The sequence below is a fragment of the Schistocerca gregaria genome, chromosome 4, assembly GCF_023897955.1.
Source record: "Schistocerca gregaria isolate iqSchGreg1 chromosome 4, iqSchGreg1.2, whole genome shotgun sequence".
In the NCBI taxonomy this organism is placed as follows: Eukaryota; Metazoa; Arthropoda; class Insecta; order Orthoptera; family Acrididae; genus Schistocerca; species Schistocerca gregaria.
The window spans coordinates 566,882,812-566,897,522 of record NC_064923.1 but is presented as its reverse complement, the minus strand read 5'-3'; the positions used below and the strand labels follow the sequence as shown (position 1 = coordinate 566,897,522).

The 14,711-nt window shown below is 39.7% G+C and overlaps 1 protein-coding gene across 1 annotated transcript in view; it reads right to left on the bottom strand.

Annotated features, from left to right (window-relative positions):
• Window positions 1–13,947, bottom strand: part of LOC126266891 (synaptic vesicle membrane protein VAT-1 homolog) — a 63,976-nt gene extending 50,029 nt beyond the window's left edge. The window contains exons 1-3 of the mRNA XM_049971557.1: window positions 13,887–13,947; window positions 11,281–11,343; window positions 3,982–4,056 (exon numbers count right to left, since the gene is read on the bottom strand). Of these exons, the coding sequence (XP_049827514.1) occupies window positions 3,982–4,056; window positions 11,281–11,319 (114 nt within the window). The 5' untranslated portion in view covers window positions 11,320–11,343; window positions 13,887–13,947. The remainder of the gene's footprint in view (window positions 1–3,981; window positions 4,057–11,280; window positions 11,344–13,886) is intronic.
• Between the last annotated feature and the right edge of the window lie 764 nt (window positions 13,948–14,711).

The window sequence follows — 14,711 nt, the reverse complement described above, 5'->3', positions numbered from 1 at the left end:
GCCTCTTACGACAGACAGCAATACTCGGGCCTATTCTATCCCTGAGCCTGCAGCAGGGAACATGTAAGGTCTGGTGGTGTGGGAGGCCAGAAACATTTGAGAATATCTTTTCGTCCACCTTTTCAATTTTCATCAGACGTGTGGGTAACTAATGCTCTTCCCTTTGCTTATGCAAACTAACTTCCAAGCATTTTTGTGCCCTTCAAATCTCTTTGTGCATAGGCGCCTTCTGGCGGAATCTACGACAGAACAAACTGTAACGTTCAACAAGAGTGACTGTGTGCAAATTTGGACACAATTTCTCTTGTGGTGTAGTCTGCATGTTGCTACGAACAGCGCAGCTGCGTCAAAATCTAAAATTTCCTCTATCCAGTGACATGAGCAATTTATTTCCATCTTTTATAGTTCGTACTAAAGAACTGAAATGTTTTCTTTCTTTGAGTCAACTCGTGTACGAGACGAAGTAAAATATTGCTTGACATTATGTGTTTGCTCTGAATCTGAATTGTTCGTCTAACGATGAACAGCTAACATCTGATGATTTGTACGTGTGGATCCATAGTCGCTATGAAGTCATTTGAACTTCATTTTCTGCATTCTTCCATTTTGAATTTCGAAACGAAACGGTCTACGCAGGTAACCCAAAGAGTTACGTAATGGCTAATTTCGAAAATATACTTCTCTTTATCAGGGAACATCGTACACACTAATGGAGCAACAGTAGGAGTTAACACCCGTCGACAGCAGTGTCAGGGACCGCAGACAATAAGCACAGCGAACGGACCAGCTATATCTTAAAGCAACGATGTCGGTATTTAAGCAATTTAGGGAGAGCAGAGAAAACTAAGTTGGATGGACGTGTAAACCGGGGACCCTCAGTGAGTGCATTAAAGCTACACAGCCTGTCTTGACTGGGCACTGGTTGCAGCCAAAGTATCTTAGTCCTGTTCGTGAATAATGTGTTCTACAGCGCCTTTGTTTATTAACTATGAGAATTTCATGGAAGTATAGGTTTGGTAAATTTAAAGTCCGTGCACGGCCGGAATTGTTTTGATGCACACGCTCAAATGTACACGCATTACTCGAAAATATTCTCTTAAGGCCGGAACTGGTCTGTTATGTCAAGTTTAACGGTTCTAATCTGTAGAAAGCTGGATATGAAAAAGCTGAAGTGGCGAAGATAAGAGACTGAATGCACATTACTCTAAATTTAATCTGTTTTACATTTGTACTAGTTTATTAATATAAACAACCATCTAAGGAGACAAACAGTGTCCGAAATATTTTCGAAGTTTGTCAGCCAAGATGGTGACTATTTACAAAAAAACTATTCGTTTGTATATGGACTGTGTTTTTTTCAGCATCAGTTTTATTGAATAAAATATTCTCGGACTTCTTGCCTCGTCAAATCCTGGTAAAACCTCGAGCTTTCGACGATATTCAGCACTATCGCCATCGTCAGGAAACTGACTGGCTAAACAGCAGCTGTGGTGGACCTTATGTAGCCCCAGGACGGCTTGTGATTGGACGGCGAATACGTCACGGTGTCGCATATGTTGTCGACGCCTGCACTGGTGGCGCCATCGCTCCCGGAGTATCTAAGATCCGCGGCGAATCTCTCTGACGCTTCTCCATATCGAGCGCTCGCTTCCATGCACCACTAAGATTGTAACCATTGTCATGATTAAAATTGTTATCGCACATTCTAATTTCTATCGCCTCTTTAATTACCGAGTCCCAGTATGTGGAGGCCTGAGACAGAACTTTTGTTTCACCAAACAAGATTTTATGTTTCCTAGTGAGGCTATGCTCCGCAGTTGCCGATTTTTCCAGCTCCCTATTTTTAATGTGACTTTGATGTTCTGTACAGCGATCGGAAATGGTCCGGACTGACTGACCAATGTAACTGCTTCCACATTCACAAGGAATTTTGTAAATACCAGGAATCCTGAGACCAAGGCAGTCCTTCACAGGACGCAACATCCCCTTGATTTTACTTTGAGGTCGAAAGATAGGTCTTAAACCTCGTCTACGAAGGATCCTGCATATTTTAGTGGAAATAGAACCTAAGAAAGGTAGAAACACGCTAGGTTGTTCATCATGCGAATAATCATTTTCACCTTTCTTTCTCTTGCAAAACGCTGACTTTACATCCCGTGAACCATAGCCGTTCCTACGAAATACGTAGTTTAGGTGATTAATTTCAGAATTTAAATGGTCTTTGTCAGACAGTTCTTGCTCTATATATCAATGTAGTTAGAAAGTAGGTGGTCGCCATGATATGTCGAAACAACTGTACAGTTTCCGGAGGAAAGTGTTCTGTCAGAAATTATGGCGGGAAATTTTATGAAATGAGGGATGGAATGGCTATGGGTTCTCCGTTATCCCTGTATTGGCTAAGTTCATGGAACAATTTGAGGAACGTGCACTAAATTCGGCTCCACTCCGTCCATCTATTTTTTTATCGTTATGTGGATGATACTTTTTGGTTTGGCCGCATGGCGCAGGAGCCCTCGAGAATTTTCTGGAACATATGAATAGTGTGCACCCGAATATTCAGTTCACTGCCGAGATAGAGGGAGAACTGCCGTTTCTCGATGTACTGATGCAAAGAAAAGCAGATGAGTGGCTTGGCCACTCTGTGCACCGTTATATCTCGACGCTAAGAGTTTCCATCATCCAGCTCAGAAGAAAGCCGTTCTAACTACATTGCTATATAGAGAAAGAACTGTCTGACAAAGACCATTTAAATTCTGAAATTAATCACCTAAAATACGTATTTCGTAGGAACGGCTATGGTTCACGGGATGTAAAGTCAGCGTTTTGCAAGAGAAAGAAAGGTGAAAATAATGATTATTCGCATGATGAACAACCTAGCGTGTTTCTACCTTTCTTAGGTTCTATTTCCACTAAAATATGCAGGATCCTTCGTAGACGAGGTTTAAGACCTATCTTTCGACCTCAAAGTAAAATCAAGGGGATGTTGCGTCCTGTGAAGGACTGCCTTGGTCTCAGGATTCCTGGTATTTACAAAATTCCTTGTGAATGTGGAAGCAGTTACATTGGTCAGTCAGTCCGGACCATTTCCGATCGCTGTACAGAACATCAAAGTCACATTAAAAATAGGGAGCTGGAAAAATCGGCAACTGCGGAGCATAGCCTCACTAGGAAACATAAAATCTTGTTTGGTGAAACAAAAGTTCTGTCTCAGGCCTCCACATACTGGGACTCGGTAATTAAAGAGGCGATAGAAATTAGAATGTGCGATAACAATTTTAATCATGACAATGGTTACAATCTTAGTGGTGCATGGAAGCGAGCGCTCGATATGGAGAAGCGTCAGATAGATTCGCCGCGGATCTTCGATACTCCGGGAGCGATGGCGCCACCAGTGCAGGCGTCGACAACATATGCGACACCGTGACGTATTCGCCGTCCAATCAGGAGCCGTCCAATCACAAGCCGTCCTGGGGCTACATAAAGTCCGCCACAGCTGCTGTTTATCCAGTCAGTTTCCTGACGATGACAATGGTGCTGAATATCGTCGAAAGTTCGATGTTTTACCAAGATTTGACGCGGCAAGAAGTCCGAGAATATTTTATTCAACAGTGCCGTCGCGAAATACTTCGTTCTCATATCCGTTTTATTGCTTTCTGAGAACTATTTTGATATCGCTATGTCTTATTGCAAGGAGCTCTTAAATGTTTCAGAGCTGACTGGAAATTACTGAAAACTACATACACATTTCAATGTCTTAGTTCAGTGTGGGAGAACATGGCAATGGTGTATGTTAATTACAGTTATGTGTCTTCATTTCGACAGTTTTTGTCTTCTGTAAAGAGGATGTATGGTATTTACTGTATCCCTGGTTCATATCAAGTGGCATTACAGTAACTTCTGTTTTTGTTAGTCAACTACCAGTAAATGATTAATCCTTGAAGTATTAAGGAAACTACGTTCAGCAACATCTCGCTGTTGTACCTTTATTCTCTTCATCCTCCCGTGTCCAGTCAGCACCACAGACGGCACCAATCTGTTGTCTTCCGTCGCCTCGATCTGAAGAAATCAAACAAGTTATCTGCTGTATAATTGAATAAAAAGCATCTTTTGGTCACCAAGCATACAACATATGGTCAATGTAAAAACGTTTCCTACTGTTTACAATTTTTTATACCGACACTTTACGTAAGCTACTTCAGTTTATTGGTATATGGTAGACGTGAGATCTGATGACTTGGTGTGAGTAATATTGAACCACTACCTAACGCACAGTTTTAGCACCCACTTACAAAATATCTGCCGAGAGTGTCCATACAAACGTAACTGTGGAAAAGTAGACTCCAACGCCTGATGAGGCTTAGTTTTAACGTATTCTGTTTAATTTAGGATCAAAGTGACAGTGGAAATCGTCATTTTTTCTTGATAAATAGGCCAGTAAAGTAAGGTTTCCGAAAACTCTGGCACTCTTACGCAGCGATGCGTTATTTGCCTGCGGCTTTTTACAAATAAGCCTCGTTTTACGTGGATATTTAAGAAGAATAACTGGAGTTTCGTCTTGTTCCGCAAAATTTCATTATGTGCCAGAAATAAAAATATTAGCTTAATACTTTGGTATTTAGGAATTTTATCGCTTTTAGAGTGTGGCAAAATATCATTAAAACATAATTACATGCAGAAAAATTAGAGAAGTGAGAAGTACAGGGTTAAGAGACAGTGCCGCAAGTTTCGATCGGTATGTGACTCCAAATTAAAGACAAAAATGTGTCGCAAAACTTATCCTGCGAACAGATAATATAAAAGCGATTCCTGCAACGCTGTCAGTGATTGCAACGTTATCAAGTATAAGTAGCATGAACTCTGCGCTGTGCTGGAGCTGTCCCATCAGCTCAGTGAGACAAGGCAATGCTGAGGATGATATGCGGACTCGCTGAAGCTCGAGACGCGGTCGTGGCAAACTTTTTTCACTTAAAGCATCAAAATTTAACCACTTTACATCTCCACAGTGCGGTATCTTTCATATTTCTTTCTGTTACTGTTATCGTTATTTAAACATTAAGATATAACATGAAATTTAAGTCCATCACAGTTTCGTCCGTGACAGTAAAATTGTGGATGAAGTAGCATCTTTATCCAATGAGGTACATAAACAAAAGCAGGCTACCCTAGATTTCACATGTGCTATGCACAATAATTCCGGTCTGCATGTTTGACGTACGAGCAACCTTCATTTTATGGGAGATGTGCAAGGAGACCACCTTTCATTATCGAACACTTCGCCACTCGTTTTATACTATGCTGGACCGTAAGCTACAACGTGCATCCACGATTGCGAAAGAGGTATCCATACGAGCTATTAGGCCATGTACACCCATGGGCAGAGTACTATAAACGGGTTCCTCTAAGCGTCCCCACAAAAAAGTTGTGGCTTAAGGTCCAGGGAATGTGAAGGCCGAACGCTGGACCTCCATGATAAACCCGTTTCCCTGAAACACGCATATTCATTCCGAAGTGTGCTGGTGAAGGATCATGCTGAAACCATAGCTATCACCCATCAAGTGAAGAGTTTTCTAATGCTCCAGGAAAGGTATTAGTCACGATACAAGGTGGCTTTCAACTTATCCGGTAGTAGGTAAGGACCCAAGGGCTCTACTGCGACTCGAACCGAGTAGTATGCTAAAGCGTACCTGAAAGCTGCGTTAACGGGTGACGTGAGTTTTGTTCGGACCAATAATTGATTATGTGAATGTGGAAAATATCTTCACGAGTGAAGCTAGATTCGGCAGTCAGTGTCACGTTACTTATAAAATGTAATTTATCTTCCACATGGTGCAAGACTCATTCACAAAACTGTACCTGTCGAATGCGACCTTCTGACAGCTGATGCATCAGGATGAAATACTTTTGCTGTTCATCGTGCAACATTTCAAAAATTCGTCTTTGAGATACTTGCAAACTGCCTTGTAATATTAGGTAGTAGGTAAGGACCCAAGGGCACTACTACTTCGACTCGAACCGAGTTTTATGCTAAAGCGTGAAAGATATCTTCGCCGAGGTGAATGGTGACTGCTACCAAGAATCGCGTTCTCTATGTGGTATATCTAGTCCTTGGACCATGTCATTACTTGGGGGACGAAGTTTCCCGATTCCCAAAGGCTTTGCTTTTCATACAAGGATGGCACCTTCGAGGGTACCGGGCAGCATACGTACGAGCAGACGCAGCAACTTTGTTACCGGATGCAAGCACCACAAGCATATCTACGCACTCATCGTTCGTGCACTCCATCGGGCAGCCGGCCTACATGAACTTTATAGGATCAATGGTGGTTGTGCAATGCGAAGGTTAGTATACATGTGTGTAGTTTAAAGGATCCACTGTCATGTTATAGGCTATAGCAATACGACAAAATGTCCTGATTATAAACGAGAGCTAGGAAACTGACGTCTAAAAAATAAAAAATGGCCCTGACGAGATTGGTAGCCACAGCTCCACAGTGGATGTAGGTTTTATGCTCCTGCCGTCAACTTAGTAATGTACGATGGCTGGTACGGTAGTCTGTGGTGATATACGGTCCTCTATATAGTCAGATGCCCTGCGAGATGTGTTGCCAGCTCGTCGTTTTAATGCATGTGTTCAAAATGCACCCGATGTGCTTTTGCTAGATGAACTTTTGCTTTGATCTGGACAAGAAATCTTATGCCGACCTGAAAGTTGGGCGTTTTTCGTTTACGCTAATCAGATTTATATTAACCACTACTAGAATTATAACATTTATCAGCAAGAAAATAAAGGAGCAGTTTAAGGAGGAGAAACACGTGGAAGTATGTAGTTGGCCTAAGTGCAAACAATTGCTGAGAGGATTCCTACTATATCGCTGCCTGGTCGACAGATTAGTTTTTCGTTCCATAGATCCGTGTTGTTGAGATCCTCGTGGATGTGGAACATGTCACCTTTTTTAATTATTTTTCTTTAAGCTGAAATAACAATACTAATAGTATATACACAACATTTGTTTCTATAAAAAAATTCGTCCATGGAGTAGGAGTTGGCCACTAGTAAGTCTTTCAGGATCCTTTTAAACTGATCTCTATTTGTAACTAAATTTATGTTTTCTGGGAAATTATTGAAGATGAGTGTTCCTGAGTAGTGGACCCCGTTTTGACCTAAAATAAGTGCTTTTAAGTCCTTGTGCAGATCATTTTTGTTCCTGGTATTGTATGTATGAACTGAGCTGTTTGTTGGAGAAACAGATTTAGGACAAATTTCATTAAGGAGTAAATATACTGGGAGGCAGTAGTTAGTATACCCAGTTCTTTGAAGAGGTTTCTACAAGACGTCCGTGAGTTTACTCCACAAATAGTACGTATTACACGTTTTTGGACTCTGAAAACTTTTGTTTGACTTTAAGAGTTACCCAAAAATATTATACCATATGACATTATGGAATTAAAGTCGGCAAAGTATGCATGCTTTTTCACTTTTATGTCGCCTATGTCTGCTAACACTCGAATTGCAAATACAGATTTGTTAAGGCGTTTCTCCAGTTCTGTGTTGTGCTCCTCACAACTGAATTTATTATCAAGTTGTAATCCCAGGAATTTGAGACTGTCAACCTCTTCTATCTGCTCTTCTTCGTGCTTTATGCATATGCTGGGTGGAAACCTCTTACAGGTTCTGAATTGCATATAGTGAGTTGGCTTTAAACCATTTATTAATATCCATGAAAATATCATTAGCAGATCTTTCTAGAACTACACTCGACATACTATTTATTGCAATACTTGTGTCATCTGCAAACAAAACGAACTCTGCTTCTGGCAGTGTAACTGATGACAGATCATTAATTTACACAAGAAAAAGCAATGGCCCTAAGATGGATCCTTGTGGGACACCACATGTAATTTTTTCCCACTCCGATGATGACTGATGACTTAATTCACCAGTCCCTAGCACTGACACCCTTTGTTTCCTGTTAGCGAGGTATGACTAACCATTTAGCATCACTGCCTGTGACACCATAGAATTCTAATTTATTTAAAAGGATGTTGTGGTTTACACAATCGAATGCCTTTGACAAATCACAGAAAATACCTGCTGCTTGTAACTTGTTATTTAATTAATTAAGTACATTTTCACTGTAGGTGTAAGTAGCCTCTTCGATATCAGAACCGTTCAGAAATCCAAACTGTGTTCTTGATAATATTTTATTTGTGGTCGAATGCTTGAGAAGCTTCCTGTAGATTACTTTTTCTAAAATTTTTGAGAATGCTGGCAAAAGTGAAATCGGTCTGTAGTTTGATGGCATCTCTTTATCCCCTTTCTTGAATAGAGGCTTAACATCTGCATAGTTCAGCCAGTCAGGAAATGTCCCATTATAATTGACTGGTTACACAAGTAACTTAGAATAGTACTAAACTCACAAGAACATGCCTTAATTATCTTTGTTGATATTTCATTGTAACCACTAGAATGCTTTGTTTTTAAAGATTTTACTATGGAAGTTATTTCTTTTGGTGATTTGAGTGACATTCATATACCTGAAGCTATTTGTAAAGGCTAGTTTCAGATATTCAAGGGCATTATTAACTGATCCTGAGAATCCCATTCTATCAGTAACGGATATAAAGTACTTGCTAAATAGATTTGCCACACTATGCCCATCGGTTACAAATGTGTCATCTACCCTCAGTGCTATTTGCTCCTGTTCCTTTCTGGTTCTACCAGTCTCCTCTTTCTCTATATCGCATATTGTTTTTATTTTGTTCCCTGACATTGCTATCTTCTTCTCGTAGTGTGTTTGTTTAGATGTCTGAATTACTTTTAATATTTTACAGTATTCCTTGAATTTAGCTAAATCATCAGCATTGGGGCTATTCTTGGTCGATAGATACATTTTCCTTTTTGTCTTAGAGGAAATCTGTATTCCTTGTGTGATCCATGGATTTTTATAGACTTCTGTTTAATTTGAGTAACTTTTAGAGGAAAACAGTTTTCAAACATGGTACTGACATTGTTCATGAATGTGTTACATTTTTCATTAATGTCATGAGCACTATAAACATCTTTCCAGTTCATATCTTTGAGCAGTTTTCTAAAACACTCAATTTTTGATTGATTGAATACTCTCCTGTACTCAGATTTAGCAGTCTTGATAATCTGCTTAGAATTTACATCTACAACAAGAAGCTGCATGTTATGATCTCATAGTCCATTTATTACAGGTTTTATGATATGATTTTGTTCCTTTGATTTGTCTATAAACATGTTATCAATGGCTGTCCTTGAGGATTTAGTGATCCTAGTTGGCAAGTTTACAGTGTGAGTTAGATTAAAGACAACATTACTAACTGCAGTAAATGTTTACTGGAAGATCGAATTAGAAAATCTGTATTAAAGTCACCAGAAATCAAAATTTCTTTGTTTCTTTCTGTTAAATAACCCAAAAGTGCTTCTAGATGATTTATGAATAGATTATAATTTCCTTCAGGTGCTCAGTAAATAGTTACTATTATATAGGATATGTTATGGAACTACTTCTGTTGCACATGCTTCTAGATGCTGCTCTAAACAGAATTTATTAATGTCAATGTCTTGAATTTATGTCAGTTTTTAATAAATGTGGCAACTCCTCCCTCCATATCTACTCTGCAGAAGTAGGGAGCTAGCTTAAATCCTGAAATGTCTAACATATCTATACCAGTGGTCACTTGATGTTCAGAGGCTGATTATGTAAATTTCGTTAGATGAATTCATTTCATCGATACAAATGATTAGTTCAACTTTATTTCTGAGTCCCGGAATGTTCTGGTGTAATAACGATAACTGATACTGCATACTAATGGGATTATAACTGCTTTGGAGAAGATGAACTGGCAGTTTCTGATTACTTTCTGTTAAACATTGTTTAAATGGAGGCTGTATGCTAAAATCTGACTCCTGTTCATCTATTTTCTCAAACAGTGTCTGCCAATCTCTTAAAACTCGTTTTCTATCCCCTTCCCTATCCTAAAAAGGCACCCCTTGACACCTGTGACCACTGGTATTTGACCACTTGTGACAGTGTCCCCCCTTAAGTTTTCTGCAATCAAGCTATACAGATTTCCCTTCCCTTTCCAATTAAGGTGAAATTTTGTTTACGAGAGAAGCTTTGAACAAAACGGAACGTCTTAATTTTTAAGTGTTACTAAAAAACAAATAGAACGTTTTCATGAGAATGTGCTTGCTTTTGAGTATTAGAATTTTGGCTCTTTCCCGTGATGTGTAAATGTTACTAATAACTTTGTAGTGTTACGTATTTGTTTGGGACTAGGGAAAAGTTTATGGATTTTTCCGATATTTGTTTTATATCAGTCAAATGGTTCACTCCAGGAAAACCGAACAGCAAAACTTTGCTTGTAGAACCTTGGAACACTGAGGTTGCATCTTTTTTATTCTTTCATTAACTTGTTACGCAAACGAATGGAACAGTATGTTACTGTTAATAGTCGCTAAGGTATTTATATCCGCAACACATTTCGAAGGTTTAAACCTCCGTTTCCTGGTGGAGGTTAAAACCTTCAAAACGCGCTGTGGATAAGAATAAATCAGTGACTGGTAACAAAGCTTTCCATGCCATATCAAAAATCATGGTAAAGTTTAACTTAACATGTTCACATTTAAAGTGAATTGTTACGTAAGATTTCCTATATTGTACCCTTAAATACGGACGATTATTTTACTTAGAGGGTCAAAATTAGCAATGTTAAAATCTTTAAATTTCCTTTTGTGTTACGAGAATTGTAGACCGCTGATCTTTATGGTTGGTGATTGACAGTTCACCTTCGTGTCCACTAGCATGCTTTTAACCCGTTTATGTTTGCTACGTTATGTCTGGCTATTTTAATACCTCTTCTTGGATGCGAAACAATTCATTCCACAACTGCAAGGCAAGACAATACTGTCCGTAACTTGGCTGCACCTTTGCGTAAGGGTCTTCAGTTTCATCCATTCGACTATGTGGAAATTACAGACATCCGAATCTTATCCCAAAGCACTCTGCAGTCAAGAGGATAACTTCAGATTTAAATGGTGGTGTGCTGAGGCCATACCATTTCTGTAACTTCATTACCACTCAGTTCATAGGAACTTGCTATATGTTAAGTAACTTTAATAATCTTAGAACGTAAGGAAATACTATATCCACCAGCAAGCGACAGAACGCACTAAGAAAGCAGAGTTAATAATCTACCAACTGAAAGACTGTACACAACCATTAGATCCGGTACGAGCGCTCTGTATCTTACCGCTCTCGGAACCTGAGGCTGGAGAGGAGAGGCGTCCATGATTGGTCGCTGACTGGGCGCTTTCTGGAAAGGTAATTTAACCGCTTTAAAAATCTCAAAATACGCTTCACATTTACAAAATTAAACAGTTCTTATATTCTATCCTCGGGAATTTTTCATTTAGTAAGATCCTAATTTTAGACTTGAGTCAAGGTAAAGTTCTCATAATGTGATTTTCATTAGGTTTCAGATTGCTCTACACAAGAGACAGAGGATGATACATCGATTTTTGATTTATTTAATTTTAATGAAATTGACGAAAACTAAAGGAAACTTGAGTGTATAAGCGCTAATCTACGCTACTGTGAATGGGAACTATAAATTGGCGTCACAGACTTCACACTCCACAGAACAAAAGTCACCGTCCCAAATTAATGATACGACTCTTCAGAAAGTTTTTTTACGTGACACTTGAGTAGTACGACGATCAAATAATTCTGTGCCACACGATAAGGAAACGAACACCAATATACTATAACCCCCAGGGAAGATCAGTAGAACAGTTGCTGATCACGCAACTTAGCGGATGCTGTTAGCTACTAATACTAGGCTTTCCGCAGATGCCATTATATATGTGAAGAGGAGCGAATGTATCTTATAAAGTAGAATCTGTATTGAATGAGAGCCCTGGGAACGCTAAAGCATTAATTGGTTCAAAAATGGTTCAAATGGCTCTGAGCACTATGGGACTTAACATATGAGGTCATCAGTCCCCTAGAACGTAGACCTACTTAAACCTAACTAACCTAAGTACATCATACATATCCATGCCCGAGGCGGGATTCGAACCTGCGACCGTAGCGGTCACGTGGTTCCAGACTGAAGCGCCTAGAGCCGCACTGCCACACAGGCCGCATTAATGGGCCATAATCAAAATTTTGAATCTAAATTTCCTTCCGAACACAAATTTTGTTGAAATGGCACGTCCTAACACCATTTTGGAAAACTTATTTCGTATCTTCGAGTGTGGTGACCGGCACCTCAAAAGCATTTTTGCACATTAACATGGACCAAAAAAAAAAAAAATAGAAATATTAAACTAAAATCTACAAATATAAAAGGCTGGTGTCTAAACCACGGAATAGTAAAATATTTAAGAAAAACTAGAAATTGCGTCTCAAATTTGAATTCGTCTTGTCGGTACTTACATAATTTTAGTTGAACGCCTACCGGCGGTACAACAGCTTTTTGCGATGAAACCTAAATCACAGCAGTTTTATGAATTATTTGCCTTCAGAAAATTTTAAGATACATTTTTGTGAATACTTTTTCCGAGGCACACTTCCTTATAACGGAAGAGAAATTTTAAAAAGAAATATGCGGGTAGGCAGAGGGAACAAAGCATTCCTCGTAAAAGGCAGCTTACTAATGTAGAACATTGAGCTTTACTTGCGAAAGAAGTAGTATACTATTTGTTTGGAGCACAACTACATGAAAGTGAAACCTCAAATGTGAGAAAACTGGTAAAAGTAACAAGTATTTGGGACGATACACAAAAAAAACCACTGACAAAGTAGGCTGCTAGGAAATGAGTTTCACCGTATAATCGCCGGGAAATGAAAAGTAAGGAAAACAATGAAATCTGCACTACGTCGAAGAATTCTGGTCACTAAACACAGATTTCAGTACGCCTTTAGTTTCCTGTCTGCAACATCCGCTGAGACATTTCCGTCGGTCTGTGTTCGATGGATATTATTTCCGATTTGGGCCTTATTCACTAACGTAGTTAAGCAGGGAAGTACCAGAAATGTTCTGTAATGCAATACTTCAAGACGTCCACATAACCACAGATTCCTTAACAGAATATACTGGATTTAATAGCTCATTCCTAGATACACTGTCACCTTGTGCACGTACCTGTGATAGCGGAACACTAAATTCAGCTCCCAAAATTTTATCTTAGAAAATTTGTTTCCTATTTTAAATTTAAAAAAAAAGAACAGACGCATTGAGCCAACAGATCGATTCGTCTTCTTTAACTCATGTCGTCAATATGTACGTGCCACTTCTCTAAGTCAAATAAGCGCAACTGTAACACTAATAATTATTCTCGAGGCATTAGATTCGCTAAATCACAACCAGACCTGCCTCCCAACCTAATCTAGACCGCTGTCTAGACTACACATTAGCCTCATCACAACCTATAATCCGGAAACTATACAGGTAAAATATTGCCACGTAGTATCATTAGAGCAGCAGTCAAACTGTGTCTGGTGTCGGTAACTTAAGCAACATTAGTTTAACCATAAGTCAGAAAACTCGACAAATCTCAAGAATTTGTTATTATTTATGATATTATGCGAAAATGTCACAACATCTTTAATCTGGCATTCTTTAACAATTTCCTTAAGAACAAAGTTGCCAGCAGTCTATGTATTTTATTGCTCTTATATCGCGAAAGCGTGAAATCTACACAAATTTAACGAACGCGACTTTTTTTCGCTACACTTCCTCATTACGCTTCGGTGTCAACGTCCGCTCAGAAGAGATTTTCAACATGATGTATACGAATACAGTTAAAAAACTATTAACGATCTGGCAGTGAGCTCCAACCAATCTCTACGTACCCAGACGGTGAGGACTCGGCCACAGCACTGTAGAGCGGATGTTCTGCTCTGGTCTGGTCTGGCCTGGCTAACAGCAAGTGGGCAGAGAAGAGGGCGTGGCGTAAGTGCACAAGCGGTTGGCCAGCGGACACGTGACGTTTCGTGATACGGAACTGCAGCTCTTCCATCACTCTACAGGCCTCTACGCACGCACCAATTTATCGGCCGACCGACCAATTTGGCGGTAGCTTACACACGTCCCAACCGACAGCCATCAGCGGTTGCAGCTCCGGCTGTGATGTGTTTATCTTAAGTTCATTGTGTTTACGTTCTACGAAATCCCGCTTGGTTTTACACAGCAACAATCGTTCAAATGGCTCTGAGCATTATGGGACTTAACAGCTGTGGTCATCAGTCCTCTAGAACTTAGAACTACTTAAACCTAACTAACCGAAGGACATCACAGACATCCATGCCCGAGGCAGGTTTCGAACCTGCTACCGTAGCGGTCACGCGGTTCCAGACTGAAGCACCTTGAACCACACGGCCACACCGGCCGGCTACACAGCAACAAGACCGAGGGTTTATCTTGGCTGTTTTAAAGGTAACAAGGCGAAAAAGGCGAGAGAAAGTGTGGGTAAAGGAGTGGTTAATCTAAGGGAAGGAATTCACTAAGGTTCTGTTACTTCAGCAGCTGGTATTCGATGATTTTCGTAATTATCTAAGAGTGGATGGATCATGCATTTCGGAGCTGCTGAATATCATCAAACAATTCTTAGTGGAACAGTGATGATAGAAGCTGTAGCTGCGAGATGTTGTTAGCTACATTATGATTTCTAGCCTTTA